The sequence below is a fragment of the Dipodomys merriami genome, unplaced genomic scaffold (assembly GCF_024711535.1).
Source record: "Dipodomys merriami isolate MVZ:Mamm:240054 unplaced genomic scaffold, mDipMer1.0.p SCAF_63, whole genome shotgun sequence".
Lineage (NCBI taxonomy): Eukaryota > Metazoa > Chordata > Mammalia > Rodentia > Heteromyidae > Dipodomys > Dipodomys merriami.
The window spans coordinates 3,241,021-3,257,678 of NW_027206213.1; the positions used below are offsets into that span (position 1 = coordinate 3,241,021).

A 16,658-nucleotide genomic window follows, 5' to 3' on the forward strand; every position below is an offset into this window, starting at 1 on the left:
TGGACCCTTACTGGTAACCAGGAATAAAATATTTTGTTTGTTTGGTTTTGTTTTTGCCTATACTGGGGATTGAACTCAGGGCCTGGGTGTTGTTCTTTAGCTTTTTCATTCAAGGCTGGAGCTTCATTTCTAGCTTTTTTGTAGTTAACCTAAGATGAGTCTTGGGGACTTTCTACTCAAAATGGTTTCCAACCATAATCCTCAAATCTCAGCTTCTTGAGTAGCTAGGGTAACAGGCATGAGACACCAGTGCCCCACCATTATCAAGTTTTATGCCAAACACTTTGGCTCATGCTTTTACAGTAAAAAATACTAATTAGCTGTGGAATGAGATTATAATTAGACCTTTGAATGCCCACAATAGAAGTTGATTGTGTCTATATATTTGAGAGGAAACTTAATAGAAACCACATGAAAATACAAGTCAGTAGATCCTGGTTCGAGTACAACCAGTTCCTTGATTTTGATTTTGAGAAAATCATCCCATCTTCCTTGCAGGATTATCTTCAGATTCATGATTACATGAAAATAGTAAGCTTCAAAGCATCACAGAGATACATACTATCAGTTCATTTAGCCTTTTCATCAGTTTTTTTCTTTGGTTGCTAAAGGAACAAAATGATGCAATTTCACAATAGTGGAGCAAAGTAACATGACGGAGGGAGGAGATAATCTTATTTCTTTTGAAAATGAAGTCATTTTTGTGGATTTCCTTCCCGATGAAGTTTGCAGGCTGACTTTTCTTTTCCATAATAGATAAAAATTATTCCTAAATTTCTGTAAACTACACTTAGGAACAACCTTTGTGATCTCATTTAGGATGAATGTTCATGAGAATAAATGAGCTTTCCTGGCCTCTGGACTTCTCAAGAACTTCTAAGATACCAGATTCTCAGGGTCATTGAGTCAGGACAAATGAGAGCATTTGGGGGCTAGCAGGATGCTAGCAACAAAGTGGTTTGAAAACCAAGTAAAAAAAACTGACCACAGAATATTAAGAACTGAAAAACAAAGACCTTTATGAAGTTCAAGTTCATACATATTGCCTTTTTTATGAAGATATAATGCACATTGGACATCACAGTTCAAGTACATACAAAAAAAATTCGCCATTACCGAATATTGCAAATAATATAGGGCCAAGTCATTGGTATCTAATTTGCTGTTAACATTTATTAACATCAGGTCATTTCAGGTCTAACCTGTCTTTAGACAAATATTGGTAGCTATGTTCACTGGAATATAATTTGCCAGGAGAAGACATTTTTCAGAGCCTAGATAAAACATAGACAGAAAGGTCTTTTAAATGTTAAGGCAAAAAAAAAAAAATCCTGGCATAACCCTTCTACTACATTTTTTCACCAGAGACTCCCCACTGGTCCAGCAAGACAAAGGTGTCCTATCTGAGAACCTGCAGTGAGCATCAAGCCCACTAAATATGTGCACTTTACTATACTCAGGGCTCTGCAAACAGAGAGTCAGGTTCCAGCAACACCAAAACACCAGAACCCGGTCTCCTATAACCGCTGTGATGTGCAGCTACAGAATCAGTCACCCTGCTACCTTACAGAACCAATCAAATAATTTTTGCAACCTCATGGAAGTCTGTGTATCCTAAGTAAGCATTGGTCAAGGTTTTGTGCCTGAGCAATACAGTCTCTTATAGAGGTCAATTATTTCATTGTCCTCTGACATGGATTGACATAAGCAGAGATAGAAAAAAAAATTGAGCCCTAATGTCTTATTTAAGAGATTAAAAAAAATAGAACAGATTGGTTTTAGGACTGGTAGTGAAGGAAGTGCTTTAAAGAAGTTTGTCATACAGAACAATATTTATATGCCAGTATATAAGAATACCAATACACACACAGTCATAGTCATATTCACACCTTAGTAAGAAAGACTGAGATAGGATGGTATGTTAGCCCCCATATACCTAAATTCCATGACATCTAGAATTACTTCTACTGACAAACACAAAAGAGAACACTAGCCGGGTGCTGGTGGCTCACGCCTGTAATCCTAGCTACTCAGGAGGCTGAGATCCGAGGATCACGGTTCAAAGCCAGCCCGGGCAGGAGAGACTGTGAGACTCCTATCTCCAATAAACCACCAGAAAACTGGAAGTGGCCCTGTAGCTCAAGTGGTAGAGCGCTCGCCTTGAGCTGAAGAGCTGAGGGACAGCGCCCAGGCCCAGAGTTCAAGCCCCACGGCCGACAAAAAAAAAAAAAAAGAGAACACTAAATTTTTACTTGACCTTTTTAAAGTAAAACCATCAGATTCTTCTAAGGTTATTATGTCACAGATTTACTGTCCTATCCTTATTTCCTCATTCTCTTGTAGCCCGCTGCCCTCATTTCATTGTTACACAGGTTTTAATTTATCAACTTCTCCTGCAATCTGCAAGGAAACAGAAAGGAGACCCATCCCTCTGAAACCCAAGGTCATATCTGTAACAGAGAAGATGGCAGAACAAGACCAAGATGGCAGACATGGCTAAACCACCATCTTACCAGTGGCATGCTTAAGATACTAGCTCTCTATCTTTTTTTTAAATCATCTTTACACATATAAATATGCATGTATGCATGCACACGTGAGTTTGCCTCAGTTAAACTTAACTCCATGCTTCAAAACAAAATAGCTTCTTGGAATCTTTTCCTTCCTTCTTTCCTCCCTTCCTCATTCTCCCCCTCCTTCCCTTCTTGCCTTCTTTCCTTCCTCCCTTCCTTCCTTCCTTCCTTTTCTCCTTCTTTTTTTCTTTCCTTACTTTCTTCCTCTCCATCCTTCTTCCTTTTTTTCTTTCTTTCATTTTGTTTGTCTGCTTATCTATTTGTCTTAAACAGGGCTTCAATTTATCTAAGTTGCCCAGGCTGACCTTGAACTCTTCAGTTCTGTCTCTGTGTCCCAATTGCTGGGATGACAGCTGTGTGCCACCACCTGATGGCTAAGGATCTTAAATGTGAAGAATGTAAAGTGATTCATCTAATACAAAATTCCTAAAAATTGGCTTAAATCACTCTTTAAAAAACCCCATGTAGCCACACATATACATATACCCAATTGTTATCTGAGGATGAGCAGTTGCATATTCATTGAACAAGTTTGGTATATTATCCTGGAGAACATATTGTCACTAATTGGAATAAAAAGAACACATGATGTTGATATATGCTTTGAAGTATAAATGTCTGGCTAGTGTTCAAACAATCATGTGCAAAGGAACCATCAACCTAATAAATCCTGCTTAGGTGGCCACTTTTGTTTTGAACTTAATCTTTTATTTAATTAATCCAATTAAGAGGCAATCAGAAGGGCCAGTGCTGTAGCTCAGTGGCAGAGCACTTGCCTAATGGCCCTAGTTCCTAGTGAAAAAACAACAATTAAAAAGAAAACAATATATCAAGAAACAAATGATTGTTTTTTTCCTTAGCTTTGGAAACAGAAGGAGCATTTTTATAATAATTGCCAGAATTTATAATAACTATGAAAGTTCCATAGAAAAGCACTAACCACCAATGAAGTTAATAAACATCTAATTTCACTAAGCACAAGAATTACAATCACAACCAGAAATTAACTTAGAGTCCCTACCAGAGCCCTTTTGTTTGAGTACTATGTACCTGGATCAATGGGCAATTTTAAAGTTGGGCTTGTGTTTTTACTTTCGATTGTTTTCCCCAGTATGCCTCTTCTTCAATGGATGGTAATTACCCCCAGGTCAGAGGTGCATAGCCAGGAGTGGGGGAGAAAGGTTGGGCCAATGGGAAGGATGTAGGGAAGGATGAGAGAGAGCTTTGCCAGGTCACTAATGGCCTCTGGGGCAACAACTTGGAGAACAGGCTGATGCTTTCCCCTTTGATCTTCTAATTCACAATAATCATTAGTATTAACTCTGATTCTTCTGGGTGAAGAATTCCAGCTGTAGCCTTTTCAGTTTACCTGACCTAAGAAAATTCATCACCCATTCCATTAGGATTTCAATAACTAGCTAAGAAAAAGAAGGCAGTTGCCCCAGAATCTGGAAGCCACCCGCATCATGATTAGAGTTTGTAGAGCATATCGTAGAAGAATTAGAGCATTCCCATATTCCTTCAAGTAAATAAGATAATCTATTCCAGTTCTCTCTGAAAACAGATGATTCCCAATTGAGTGAGAAATAACCAGAGTCCTGATGTAATCAGAATTGAAATATACTATCTTCAAAGTAGCAGAGATCATTTAAGATTAAGAGAGTTTTTTCATTTAAGCCTGAGTTACTTTCAGCAAAACATAGCTTTGGTCAGAGGAGATGGTAAAGGACAATTATTTATAAGGAGAAGAAAATCTCTACAAAGATATTCTTCTTATATATTGAAAAGAGATCATATACAATGTTGTATATGAACATCTGAAAGGAAAACAATTTCATTCCTTCCTATAAATTCCCAAGTATTTTAATTTAATGGTATATTTGCAGGAAACACAAAGTAGAGAATGACTCAGTTACCTGGCAGGCTAGGGATGTAAGTCAGTGATAAAGTGCCTACTCAGGCCTGCATAAGAAGGCCCTGGGTTAGATGCTATGACAATGCCAAAACAACAACAAAAGAATTCCTGCTTATTGTCTAAAAACCACTTCCCTTGGCCCAGACACTTGAAATGGAAGGTGGATTAGGTCTAGTCTTTAAAAGGGATTGTCTTTCTCAAAAGCTTTGTATTACCCTGGCTGGTATTTTAGGCAAGAATTCATCCATCTATGTAGTTGATCTTTCCCCACTCAATTCCTCTCGAGTGTCCCACTTCTTTCAGAACAGGTAGCTGGAGAAAGGAAGCAATCCATGAGAAGAAAACACCATCTACTGTCTACATATATGGCTACCTACAGGTTCTTTTGTCTTTTGACCTTTCACTCACCTTGATCAACAAAATGGATTACCTGAATAGCAATTAGGAATACCTTTTTCATGCAACAATACACTATGATTTAAAGGGTAATTGCTGTAAGCTTGCAAGCAGAGATATGACACTAAGATGTCTCCAACAAATCTTGTTACCAAAAGCAAAACCAGTGAAGCAACATCTGTCTCTTCTAGAACATTCAATTCCCAATTCAATTCCATTTACTCCATCCTTAGAGTGGCAGACCCGCAGGGCGCTTTTCATCTAATAGTGTATCTATGGAAACGCCTTTCTCAACCTGGAAGATTCTCTAGCCTTTCATATTGGCATTATCCATTATAAGGCAAAAGTCCTAAAAATCAGAAATTGCTGGCATAAATTTGGCCACCCGCATACAAAAATATCTTCCATGCTAGAAGTTCACACACATCAATAATGAAATAAAAGAAAATAAAACCATACAACAAATATCTGACTTAAAAACAAAGTTTATCTCCATTGTAAAGTTTAACCCAAATATACAACATCAGTGAAAAGATAGAGGGTCAGAATGTGAATAGAAAAATCAGTTCACCTAAGGGATCATCTTTCCTAGTGATCGCTACGTTAGTGGTCAATGCCAGATAGTGAACCTGGATTGCTCTTTTCAGCAAAAGCTGACAGGATTTGTTTCAAATACTTCCATTCTCCCTAACTTTCAGGGTACCTGGGACATACAACCCATTCTGTGCAGGAAAAAAAAACAGTCACTGCATCTTTAAATAAGAACCACATTAACCACTTTTCTATTTAGATTATATTTAAAACTTAAATATGATAGGGTAAGCAAACAAAAAGAAAAAGAACCCTTGATTTTAACCTTGAACATTATATATGTTACTTTTTTCTTATTTTCAGGAGGCCCTTGGGTATATACCTTTACAACACAAGGCAATAGAAGAACTGGTAATCTGGGAAATACTTCTAGTTTAAGCATTATGATATGGGATGCTATTTATTGTTGGAAAAACATCCAACGTCCTCAAGAAGGAGAAGAATTACAAAAAAAAACACTCTGATATGACATCAGTCCTTGAATTGGCTGTGACTCACAGACAAATATTAAGTACTTAGTAATTGTTTGCAATAATTAATCTTCAAATGAATGCAAGCACTTCTATTAATAAATGCTTTTTATTTCCTTTCTAATTTTCTCTTATTATCTAAATCATGTCAGTCATTCTTTTCAATTGTAGGGAATCGTTTCACTTAAGAAACCTTTTCTACTTATCAAGACTGGCAAACGTTCAGCTAAATCTAAACTGGGAAATCTACCACACTGAAATTCCCTTTTACTCCATAATCACCAAAGTTTAAAACTTTGTTTCCTTTTCTTTTATTATTTTCATTATACAGGAGGTCTGTGCAGTTCAGCTTGCTAGAGATTGAGTCCAAGAACAAGCCTTTAGTTCTCTCTTTGGAGTAGTAAAATGTGCTACTGATTAAATCTACCTAGGGAAAACTTCAGGGTAGCGCCTTTTTTTTTTTTCTTTTTCTCATGCAGCTTGGGTTGGAAACCCAGAACAGTTTTTATTCACATCCTATTTTACTCCTCTGACACACTAATACTTAAAAGGCCTTTTAAGAGAAGGTTTTTTAATGAAAAGATTGATCCATTTTTTTAAAAGCAAAAAAATAGCAATTTGCTTTCAATAAGGTGTATGAGACTTTGTGCCGTTGGGCATTTTTAAAAGATTCACTTATAATTTGCTAATAAATTGTTATTGCTATTGTTTTAATTAGCCAGAGTTTCAATTGCTCTTTTATATCAAGTAAGATTTGGAAAGGATTTTCTAGATAAATTGCATTAATCACATAGCAATAATGTGATCATTTAACATGTGTACATAGTCTTCCTAATGAAATGTGTGTCCCTGAAGAATCTCTCAGACCCTAAAGTAAAGTTACTAAAGGATGACTACTACTATGTCAGTAGTTACACTTGGAAAAACAACAAAACTCCCTTTCAATCCCACAGCTCTTTTTTTTCCATAGAGTTTATTGGAATTAGCTCCTGTCCAAAAGTACATCTGAGCAGTTCAAGCATTCCTTCAAGAAAAATAACAAGAAGGGTGTTCCTTGTAAATGGAAATATATTTGTTTCTTGACACTAGAGAAGAGAAGGAATCTTTTTCATTGAGAAGAAATTCTCATGTCTCTTCTCTTTGCTCTTCAATGATGTTATGAGAGTGATTAGCTTTTTAGTGACTATTATCATTGCTCAGTATTTCTGAATGAGGAGATGGTATTAGGATGAATAAAGGCGTTGGAAATACTCAATGCAAACCAAAGGATAACTTGGATAAACACTTATAGAAAGCCAGAGAGACAGGAGGAAGCACTTTCCCCTTCAGGATAGTCACATAAGCCAGGAGAGACCCTACAACCAAAGGCAAATCAGGCAGCTCATGAGTGATGTCTACTACAATCGCCCAAGTAATCCTTACCCACAGAAGCATAGAAATGCGGACAAAACCACACTGATTATTAGAAAGGCTATTTTTTGTTTTTAGTTTATTTTTATAAAAAAGATACTATAGCTCTATGCAAGGTTCTTCACAAGACTATGGCCAAGAAAAACTGGCAGGTGAATAAAATACCTTGCTTCTATCTCTCCTAATTCTGTCTAAACTGTTATTTGCTTCTATTCTATTCAGGGACACCTCAGCTTCAAGTCAAGCCAAAGCTCCTTGGTAGACTAAGAAAATCTATTCACTTTTCCTAGTAGGGTAAACAATAGAAATAGTTTGGTTGTGAGTTCAGTTCCATCTTGCCTCTTTCGCCTTACTCCAGAGAAGGTCTCTGATGATGGATTTATCAGAATCCTTACATGAGCACCTCTGAAGGTGCTTTTTTCTCTAGAAGTCACACTTATTTTACACCCTGTAAACCAGGCACACTAGGCCTCTACTTCAGTAGTGGTTGATGTTCTTCAACAAGAAACCTGCACAAGGCAGATCTCAGAACATCTACCTGCATGCAACAAGTGTCCAATAAGGAATGGTACTTGCATCAGGCTTTAGGGAAACCAGACATCATGTTGAAATCCTAACAGCTAAAACAACCTGAATCTTTAACTAATTTCCAGCATTAACCAACTCCTAACATTTAAATAACAATGACCAGAACCATCTAGGGAGCATTTGGAATCATGGTAAGAAGAAAAGGGAGGAAGTAACTATTTTTTGAGCAATTCCTATTAGTCTAAAGTTTTGTCTTATTCCCCAACACTAGGAAATACGGATAATTTATTCTCTAAATGTCGTTGGAGGCAGAGCCCCTATCCAGAGGATCTGAAACCAGGGGCCTTCAGCTATCCCCTGAGTTTGTCTTCTCTGAACAAGAACAACTCACTGAGGAACAGAGCTTGAAAAGTGCACAAAGGGTAAAGGCCATTAGCCCCCAGACTTGGTTGTGATGATGTACAATTAACCTTGATATTTAAGGGGTAAATGACTTCAGGAAGAAAAATCTATGCTACAAATAGTAACATAAAAGATTTGTTCCTGATATGAAAAAATGAAGTCAAAAGAGTTTTTAACCTCCATTCATCTATGTTGTACAACCCGTCTAAATTCATCCCTTTTCCCCTGGTCAACAATTTTGCTGATGTTTTAAATATTATTTTAACCATAAGTTTTAATGTTGGCTTCATCTCCTTAGATGTCATTTAATCCATATGTACTTACAAAAATATCCACCAAAATATTATGATTATAAATATTTTGAACATGAAATTCATTCAGAACAATAACCAAACAAAACAAATCCCCTGGTGGCCTAAAACCCCACATCTCCACTTTCTCACATCTCCAGGAGAATTCCTGCAGTGAAAACAGCAATACTCACACAGACAATATAAACTGTGACTCTGCTTGAAAAGACACAGGGGACTACACAGGAAGCACTGACTGTAGATTGCTGTTTTCCTTTACAGTTCTGAATGCAGGGACAACTTTCACTGGGGAGTTCTGACTCATGAATGTTTTGTCATGGAAGCTGGTATATTCAAGCCACTTTAACAGCAAATTATGTGATTGTCTAGGCATTGCAACATGATTTAAATTTTTGTGGACCATCCACCATAAAGGTTGACTAGGGCATTGACTATAGCTAATTTCTGTCTCTCTGGGGTGGGTCTCACTTTCTTCATGGAGAGACCTGGCTCTAAGTACTTCACAATTACACTTAGAAAAGCAACATGATTCATATTTCACACTTAACATCACCAGTGCATATGAGCTCCTAAGCCTTAAAATTGATGAAAGTTAACCAAGTTGCAATAGTGAATTTCAAATGGAATTCCTCATTCAAGGTTATAAATACCTAGGAAACAGTGCTAACACTTTGGTAAAAGCTGTGGGAACACAGTGATTTATGAAATATTCCAACTTGAGAGGGATCATTTTTTTTCCTCTATCAAAACTGGTTCATCGCCCATATTTAGTTTACATATGTCATTTAGAATCCACTTACTGTTAGATGCTGGAACAGCCACGCCCTCATGATATTTGTGGCTACTTTGGGAAAGATGCCACGCTTTTTGTGACGCTTTTTGTCCTTATCAGGGTCATCATCGTCACCTGTGCTGGGGGAAGCTACACTGTTGTCCAAGCCATCACCTGCAAACATAGTGAATCAAATTTTGACTGATGCTACCTTGACATGCTTTATTCAAATAGAATGCCTTTGGATATAAACAAAACCAAAAGAGCAATTTTTAAAGATTCATAGTTTCTTTGGTACTTTTTCTTTTCCTTTTTTTTTCCAAGACAGAGAAAGAACAAGGCCTAGGCTCAAAAGTAATCATGTCTAAAGAGCTTCTTCCAAAGAACAGTACTAAAGGTTAAAGGGGGAAAATAGCCAATTTCTTCAGTGGCTTTGTTGCCATGGTAATTACTTTGTATATATGAGTTATGGGCAGTGTACCTCTAATTGGGGAGTTCAACATGGTGGCAGTTATTACTGATGTTATGGTCACTGCCTGGATATTTCAAATCCACATATAGTCGTTGATGGCAACTTGTGAGTTTTATTTAAGATATCAACTATTTCCACCAGTGGTCTATCTTAAGACTAAACAAGGATTGGGTAGGCAAGCCAACATATAAACAGTTTGTCAAAGGCATACTTCAGGTAAAATGTAATTTTTTATAGTAGGAAGAATATCAGGTTTAGTAAAGGGAAACCCTCTTTCATAATTCTTTCATTAGAAAACAACTGCTATTTAAATAAAAGAAAGCAATGTTAAAATGAACAGTAAGTTAGAATAGATGAGACTAAAAATCCAAGCAGGTTTAAAAATGTCTTCTAGATTTTAATTTTTCTCACAGAAAGTTAACTGGTAACATATTCCTCTACCTTGGATCCTGTATTTTTCTGCCAATTTTGCTGTAAGATTTAAATGGTTTCTCCTCGAAAATATTTTGGCTCTATGATACAATAAACTTTAAAGTGTAGTATTCCTTTTACAATGCCATTTTTATAAGAAAAAAAGTGAAATTTCCACCCATATTATTACAGTGTCCAAAATAAGGAGGCATTTTTTTTTGTCTTGACACCAAAGTCAAACAATGGATTCCACTAATGCAGCAGACTAATTTTACCATTACTAAGTAACTAAGCTCTGTTAAACATCCTCCTCCAACAGCTACTTGGGCCCCCACTATTTGAGGGAGACTAGACAGGGACTGGTTTATTGTGTCCTAGAAAGAATAACCACTACAGCCAGGCTTGGAAATGTGATAACAACACACCACAGAACACTTCTCCAATGGCTAAACACTCCATTGGAGAACAGTCTACATGCCCTAAGGAACCAAAAATTTTGGTAAGACGTTTTCTGGCGACTACACATTGGAACTAACCTCAGACTCATTTGCATGGCTTCATAAACTTCTCTATTTTTCATCCCTACCCCTAAGGTCCTACATATGAAAGAATTTCCATTTTGATCCCAGTATTCCAGTCTAACCTAGAATAGCTATTGTTCTTAGCAGCTCCTGCAGAAGCTACACCATGCCCTCCAAAAATAAGAAAAGTGAACCCTTCAATATGTTCTTACACTGCTTTTGACTCAGTTGGACCGAGCTAAAGTTAAAACACTTTGCAGCTTGAGGAATAGACTAATTTCAACATTTTTATTAACTGTTACAGTAAGGACATGGATGCAAAACTTGTGCAGAACTTCTCTGAGATTAAAATTTATTCATTTAAAATCCATAAGTTCATGTTTTTTTAAAAAAATCTATATATGTTGAGAAAGTTCCCCCAGAATCATAGCTTGGGTTCTCACAGAAAAAGGTTACAAAGACACCCCCTGTTACAACCCAACTTCAAAGCCATTATACATCAAGTCCAGTGTTTCCTGACTGGCTTAAGGTCATGTGACTGGACAAGGAGGTGTTGAGCTCTAATACCTACTTCCCCAAATCAATTGTCTATCACCCCACCCAATTCTTTATTTGTATAACCGAGTGCTTTATGAGAAGTCTCTTTGGATTTGCCTAATAAATTCTTTGAAAGTCCAGTACTTAAAGAGGCTTTTTATACAGAGAAGCAATTCACCATATAAAATAACAATTCATTAAAGAAACATGAGAAAAGAAAATAACTCTACTGCATTTAAAATTGCAATGGGCCAAGCCACTCTCAATATGCACAAGATAAAGGAAAGAAACATATTACTGGATCATTGATTAAAAATGAAAAGCCTCAAACCTAACAATACTGTCCCCCCTTCCAGGATTGTTTTCCACCTTAAAAAATAAAATAAAATAAAAATAGCCTTTTTTATCCATCTCAAACCCCTTCAGATTAATTTAGCAAGCAATGCCTAGTGCCAGCCTAGAAGAGAATTCATTGATAATTTATGGAAATATCTACTATAATCCAGTGGAGATGACTTTTTTTTCCAGCTTTGTGCATCAATAGATAATCAAGGCCTTAAAGCAGCCTTAGCTTCCCATTACCTCAGGCAAAAGAATTCCTGAAAGCCTGCCTTGAGGGCACCTGAATTATATACTCCATTAGGAGAGGAAGGCTTTCTGCATTCCATGTGTAACACTCACCAGAACCTTTCCTGTTTATTTCTGCTGTATGAAAGCAGAAGCATTAGGAACAGAATTTTTTAAGTGAAGACTTATGTAGATACAATGGAGAAACCCTTCAAGCAGGAGCCAGATCACCCCCTTCAGTCCCTGGCAGTGACCTCTTCCGAATAAAAGGTTTCCATTACATCATTAGCTCAAGCCAAAAACAGCCTTGGCTTAATGCACAGTTTGTTCTTCCTACTGTTTTTAGGCAAATACAGCTACTTTACTCCCATCTGGGAGGGAAATGACACTGCTGGGTTGTAATCTAAGACAAGATTTTCATTGGAAGCAAATGCTTTCAATCCAGTGTAAATACTGGTGCATGTTCAGAGAAGACTAAAACAATAAACCCTGCGCCTTCCCGACACAGTGAGGGAAATGGAGAAGATGGAGAAGGAGAAGAGCATAATAAAACAGACGATTCTAAAAGCAAACACTTTCATAGATTTTAATAAATTGTTTAACCTCTTCCACTTTCGAAAATTGAAAATTGATCTCAGAACGTCTGGACCTTAGAGGAGAGACTAAATGGTCAATTGTACCTTTAACATTTCCATTCACTCTGCAATTTGATACAGTCACCTCTCTATGCGGTCTCCAGAGGATTTATTTCCTTTCTTAATTTTTTAAAAAATTTCTTCTTCTTTTTTTTTTAAGATCACTACACAAACTTAGTGGACCGCCGGCCAACCACACGGCAGCAGGCAGCCGCTCTGAAGCACATTTGTAAAATGTCAGCAGTGACTTCATTCCTGGAGCTGACTTCTCCTGCCGCCAAATGAAGGCAAACTGAAAAGGTGGAAATAATCATAAAAATGATGCTAGTCCATAAACAAGCTTACAGCCTCATTAGGATAGCAGTAGGCTCCAGTGGGTGATTTATGCTCGTTTTGCTGATGCTATGAGGAAATGCCATAGGGCGACTTTAGCCAACTGCTAATGGTTTCTGACAGCTTCTTAGCAACTAGTGCAAGCAACGTTGTGGCGTTTGCTAGTGACAGAAACCGAAAATGTCATATCATCTGCCCATGTGTCATGAAGACCGTGTGGCAATTAACTAGTAGGCCAGTGACTGAGGGGCCAGAGGCTCCTGGAAATGGCCTTTGGCAATGTGGAGGGAGTGTTGGGTGGGTACCCTGTGCTCAAGGCTCCACATAGGGAACAGAGGGATGCAGAAATCCACTCCCTGCAACTTCCTGGGTTCTGATGAGACCCAGCTAACTCAAATCCCTCCTTCAACTGACTGATGTGACTCTCTAGGCTCTCTCTCTCTCTCTCTCTCTCTCTCTCTCTCTCTCTCTCTCTCTCTCTCTCTCTCTCTCTCTCTCTCTCTCTCTCTCTCTCTCTCTCTCCTCCCCCCCCCCCTCTGGTATAGGATCCAGTACTGTCAGAAGTCTCTACCTAGATCGACCTGCTTTACTATGATGAGCCCAAATAGCTGCTACTTGGCCATACCCGGTTCTGTACTTGTGGATGTGCTGGCTCTTTCTCTGCTCCCTCACAAATTAGTCTAAAAGGATTTAAGATCACTGAAGCAGATTCATTGCCTGTTAGATTTCAAGGAGCAAAAGGAACTCTGTACAGCAACAAAATGTTATTTAGAAAAGAAGGAAGGAACGAAGGAAGGAAGGAAGGAAGGAAGGAAGGAAGGAAGGAAGGAAAGAAAGAAAGAAAGAGAGAGAGAAAGAAAGAAAGAAAGAGAGAAAGAAAGAGAGAGAGAAAAGAAAGACAAACACCAGGCTTCTAGCAAGCCAGAGGAGAATCTTGGCCACACTTTTCAGTTTCCGAGCTATCAAAACCACGCACTGTATGTCAAACTGTCAAACCTTTCAGTGTGGGCCATTTGCCCTTTCAAATAATATTTAAGAATTGTTTTTACAAAATTTTATAGGCCATGGTCTAGTGAAAGAGGCCAACCAACAAAGAAAGGAATTTGTACTACAATTCGTCTATGGACAATTTCTTGTGAGACCTGGGCTTGTCCCCACGGAGCAAGGCAGGTGACCTGTGGCAGCTCCCAGGCTGTCAGAGGGCTCAGATTTCAAACACACTCAACTCAAACACCCTGAGTCGCCTATTTAAGCATGCCCGGGCATTTAGACTGAGCTATCTCTTGCCTTTCAAGGCAGGATAAAGCGGCATTTATCGTATTCAGGACATTCAATGGGTCAGACTGACCGTGTCAGCAGGGGCTCCTCTCTGGCAGGTCAAAGCTCGGCTCCCATTTTTCTCTCCCTACTAACTCCCTCTTTCCCCACAGGCTTGCAATTCCCAAAAACCTACTCTGGAGTGAGGGGGAAAAAAAAAACCACAACCCCTCCCCACCTCCCAATCCCACCCCCCTGCCTCTAAGATTTACATCACAACTAATCGGAACTCCTAGGGTCTGTGGGCCAGTAAGCTGTCTGTCACCGGGCCTCTGTATCTTACAGGCAAAACTCCTAATTGGGGAAATGAACTTTCAACTACCAGGGCAAATGAATGTGTAAGGTTGGGGACCCCCTTGTCTTACTAGAAACTAAGCTGGAAGCCACTGAAGATTCTGGACCACTTCCATTTACAATTTTGAATTGGGACTCCTAGTTTGAGGTTGCTTGTTTTAACCATTGCTTTTCTCCTTATTACAGTGTTTGATAGTGTGTTGTGAGGCCTCAGTGGCTCATGACTAAACCCTAGCTCCTCAGGAGGTTGAGATCTGACAATCCAGGTTTAAATCCACACAGAGCAGAAAAGTCTGTAGACTCTTATTTCCAGTTAACCAGCGAAGTGCCAAAAGTGGAGTGTGGCTCAAGTGGTATAGTAACAGTCTTAAGTAAAAAAAAAATCCAAGTATGAGTATAAGGCCTTAAGTTCAAGCCCCACTACTAGCACACACACACACACACACACACACACACACACACACACACACACACACACACACACACACACACACACACACACACACACACAAGCTCATTTGTCCCCAAAAGTACCCAGAGTCAAGAACAAACACTTCTGATAACTACATCTGCCTTGAACATTGTTCAAACGATCAATTCCAAAGCACACTCAGGGGGTAAGATGGCTGTTTTCGTGCAACGAGGTACATTGTCACATGTTGTGACAACAAAAGCATAGCATTAAGGTTTCCTTTTTTTTTTTTTGGTATGTTTTCTCCTACAATGAGAAAATATGGCATCTCACCCCATAAGCAATGTGCAAGTCATTCGGGTCTAGTCATTTCTAGTGGCTGTGGAGCAAACACCTCATCAATATGGAAACCTTGGGTTTCTCTGGTAGTGTTCTGAGTGTGCCTGATGTCCAACAGTGTTAGGAAAAATGTAAAACCCGACCCCAAACCCACCTCTCCAAATCCCAGTGGTGTCTAGTTAGACAGAAGTCAGGTGGGATAATGTTTCCGTGTTATGTTAAGAGGATATATGGTAAGATTTATAGACCTCCCTTCCTAGAGAACCAACTAAAACACTTCAGAGGTCTTAAGGAGGTGTTTTGTCTTCATTTAGAATGCATAAGAGCCGCCAGAATCGTTTTGCTAAAGCACATATCTGATCCTATCACCCTGGCACTTACAGGCTTTCTGGGGCTCCCCATTGCCTTCCAGATAAAGGTCATAGTTTTTACCCTGGCATGAAGGGTCTTTCATGATCTCTCTCCTGGGTGGGATTCCAGGCTAGCTTTAGCCATGTCTACCAAGTGCCCAGACACTCACCACCTCACCCTCTGTCCCCAGCCTACTTGAAGTTTTTCCCCACACCCTGAGGCTCTCAGATCTTTGTGTTTCCTTGTGTGAGTCCTTTCCCACCACAGCTTCCCCCTGACTTCCCCAGAAATATGGCCCAACTCAATTCCCCAAAAATTTGTCGATCTCTGGCTGATTTGTTCACAGCCACCACCATCCTTACCTAACCCTGGATGATTTTTTCCTCTGACATTTCTTCATCTTCCATATACCACTGACCTCAGGGACATGGATCCCTGACATGACTACAGGACATCTGGTAGGGCTTCCAGAGTTAGCCCAGTGCAAAGGGTACAACTTGTCCCTGCCTTATTAAATGAAAAATTATCCTGAACCAAGAACAGGCTAGGAGGCTGGGTGTCTGTAGCCCACATCTGTAATGCTAGCTACTTAGGAGGCTGAGATCTAAGGATCACAGTTCAAAGCCAGCCCAGGTAGAAAAGTATGAGACTTTTTATTTCCACTTAACCACACACACACACACACACACACACACACACACACACACACACACACAAGCTGCAAGAGGAGCTGTGGTTCAACTGTTCAACTAGTAGAATGCTAGCCTTGTGCAAAAAAGCACAGAGATAGTGCCTAGGTTCTGTGTTCAAGCCTCAAGAACAGACAAATAAAAAAGGGGGGCTTAGGAGTTAAAGTAACATAATGTTTCATAAGGCTTCATAGCCTTCCCCAAATACACCACTACTTCCTACATTGTCACTGAAAAGTATTCACCTAACCAAAAAGATTTTGCTGTTTGTACATTTTTCCTGAGTCCAATTATTTTTTAAAAGGCTATTTATTTTCTTCTGCATTTGTCCCAGTGAATTAATTGTATTTGTTTCTTCATACATTTCCCAGTTATACCTTAGCAAAGAAATGCAATTGTTTTTAAACAGACA

General features: G+C 38.8%; 1 protein-coding gene across 4 annotated transcripts in view; it reads right to left on the reverse strand.

Moving 5' to 3' along the window:
- Meis1 (Meis homeobox 1) overlaps positions 1-16,658 on the reverse strand; it is a 146,859-nt gene that overhangs the window by 53,463 nt on the left and 76,738 nt on the right. For all 4 annotated transcript variants that reach the window (XM_070004504.1, XM_070004505.1, XM_070004507.1 and 1 more), the window contains one exon: positions 9,397-9,542. In XM_070004504.1, the coding sequence (XP_069860605.1) occupies positions 9,397-9,542 (146 nt within the window). The remainder of the gene's footprint in view (positions 1-9,396; positions 9,543-16,658) is intronic.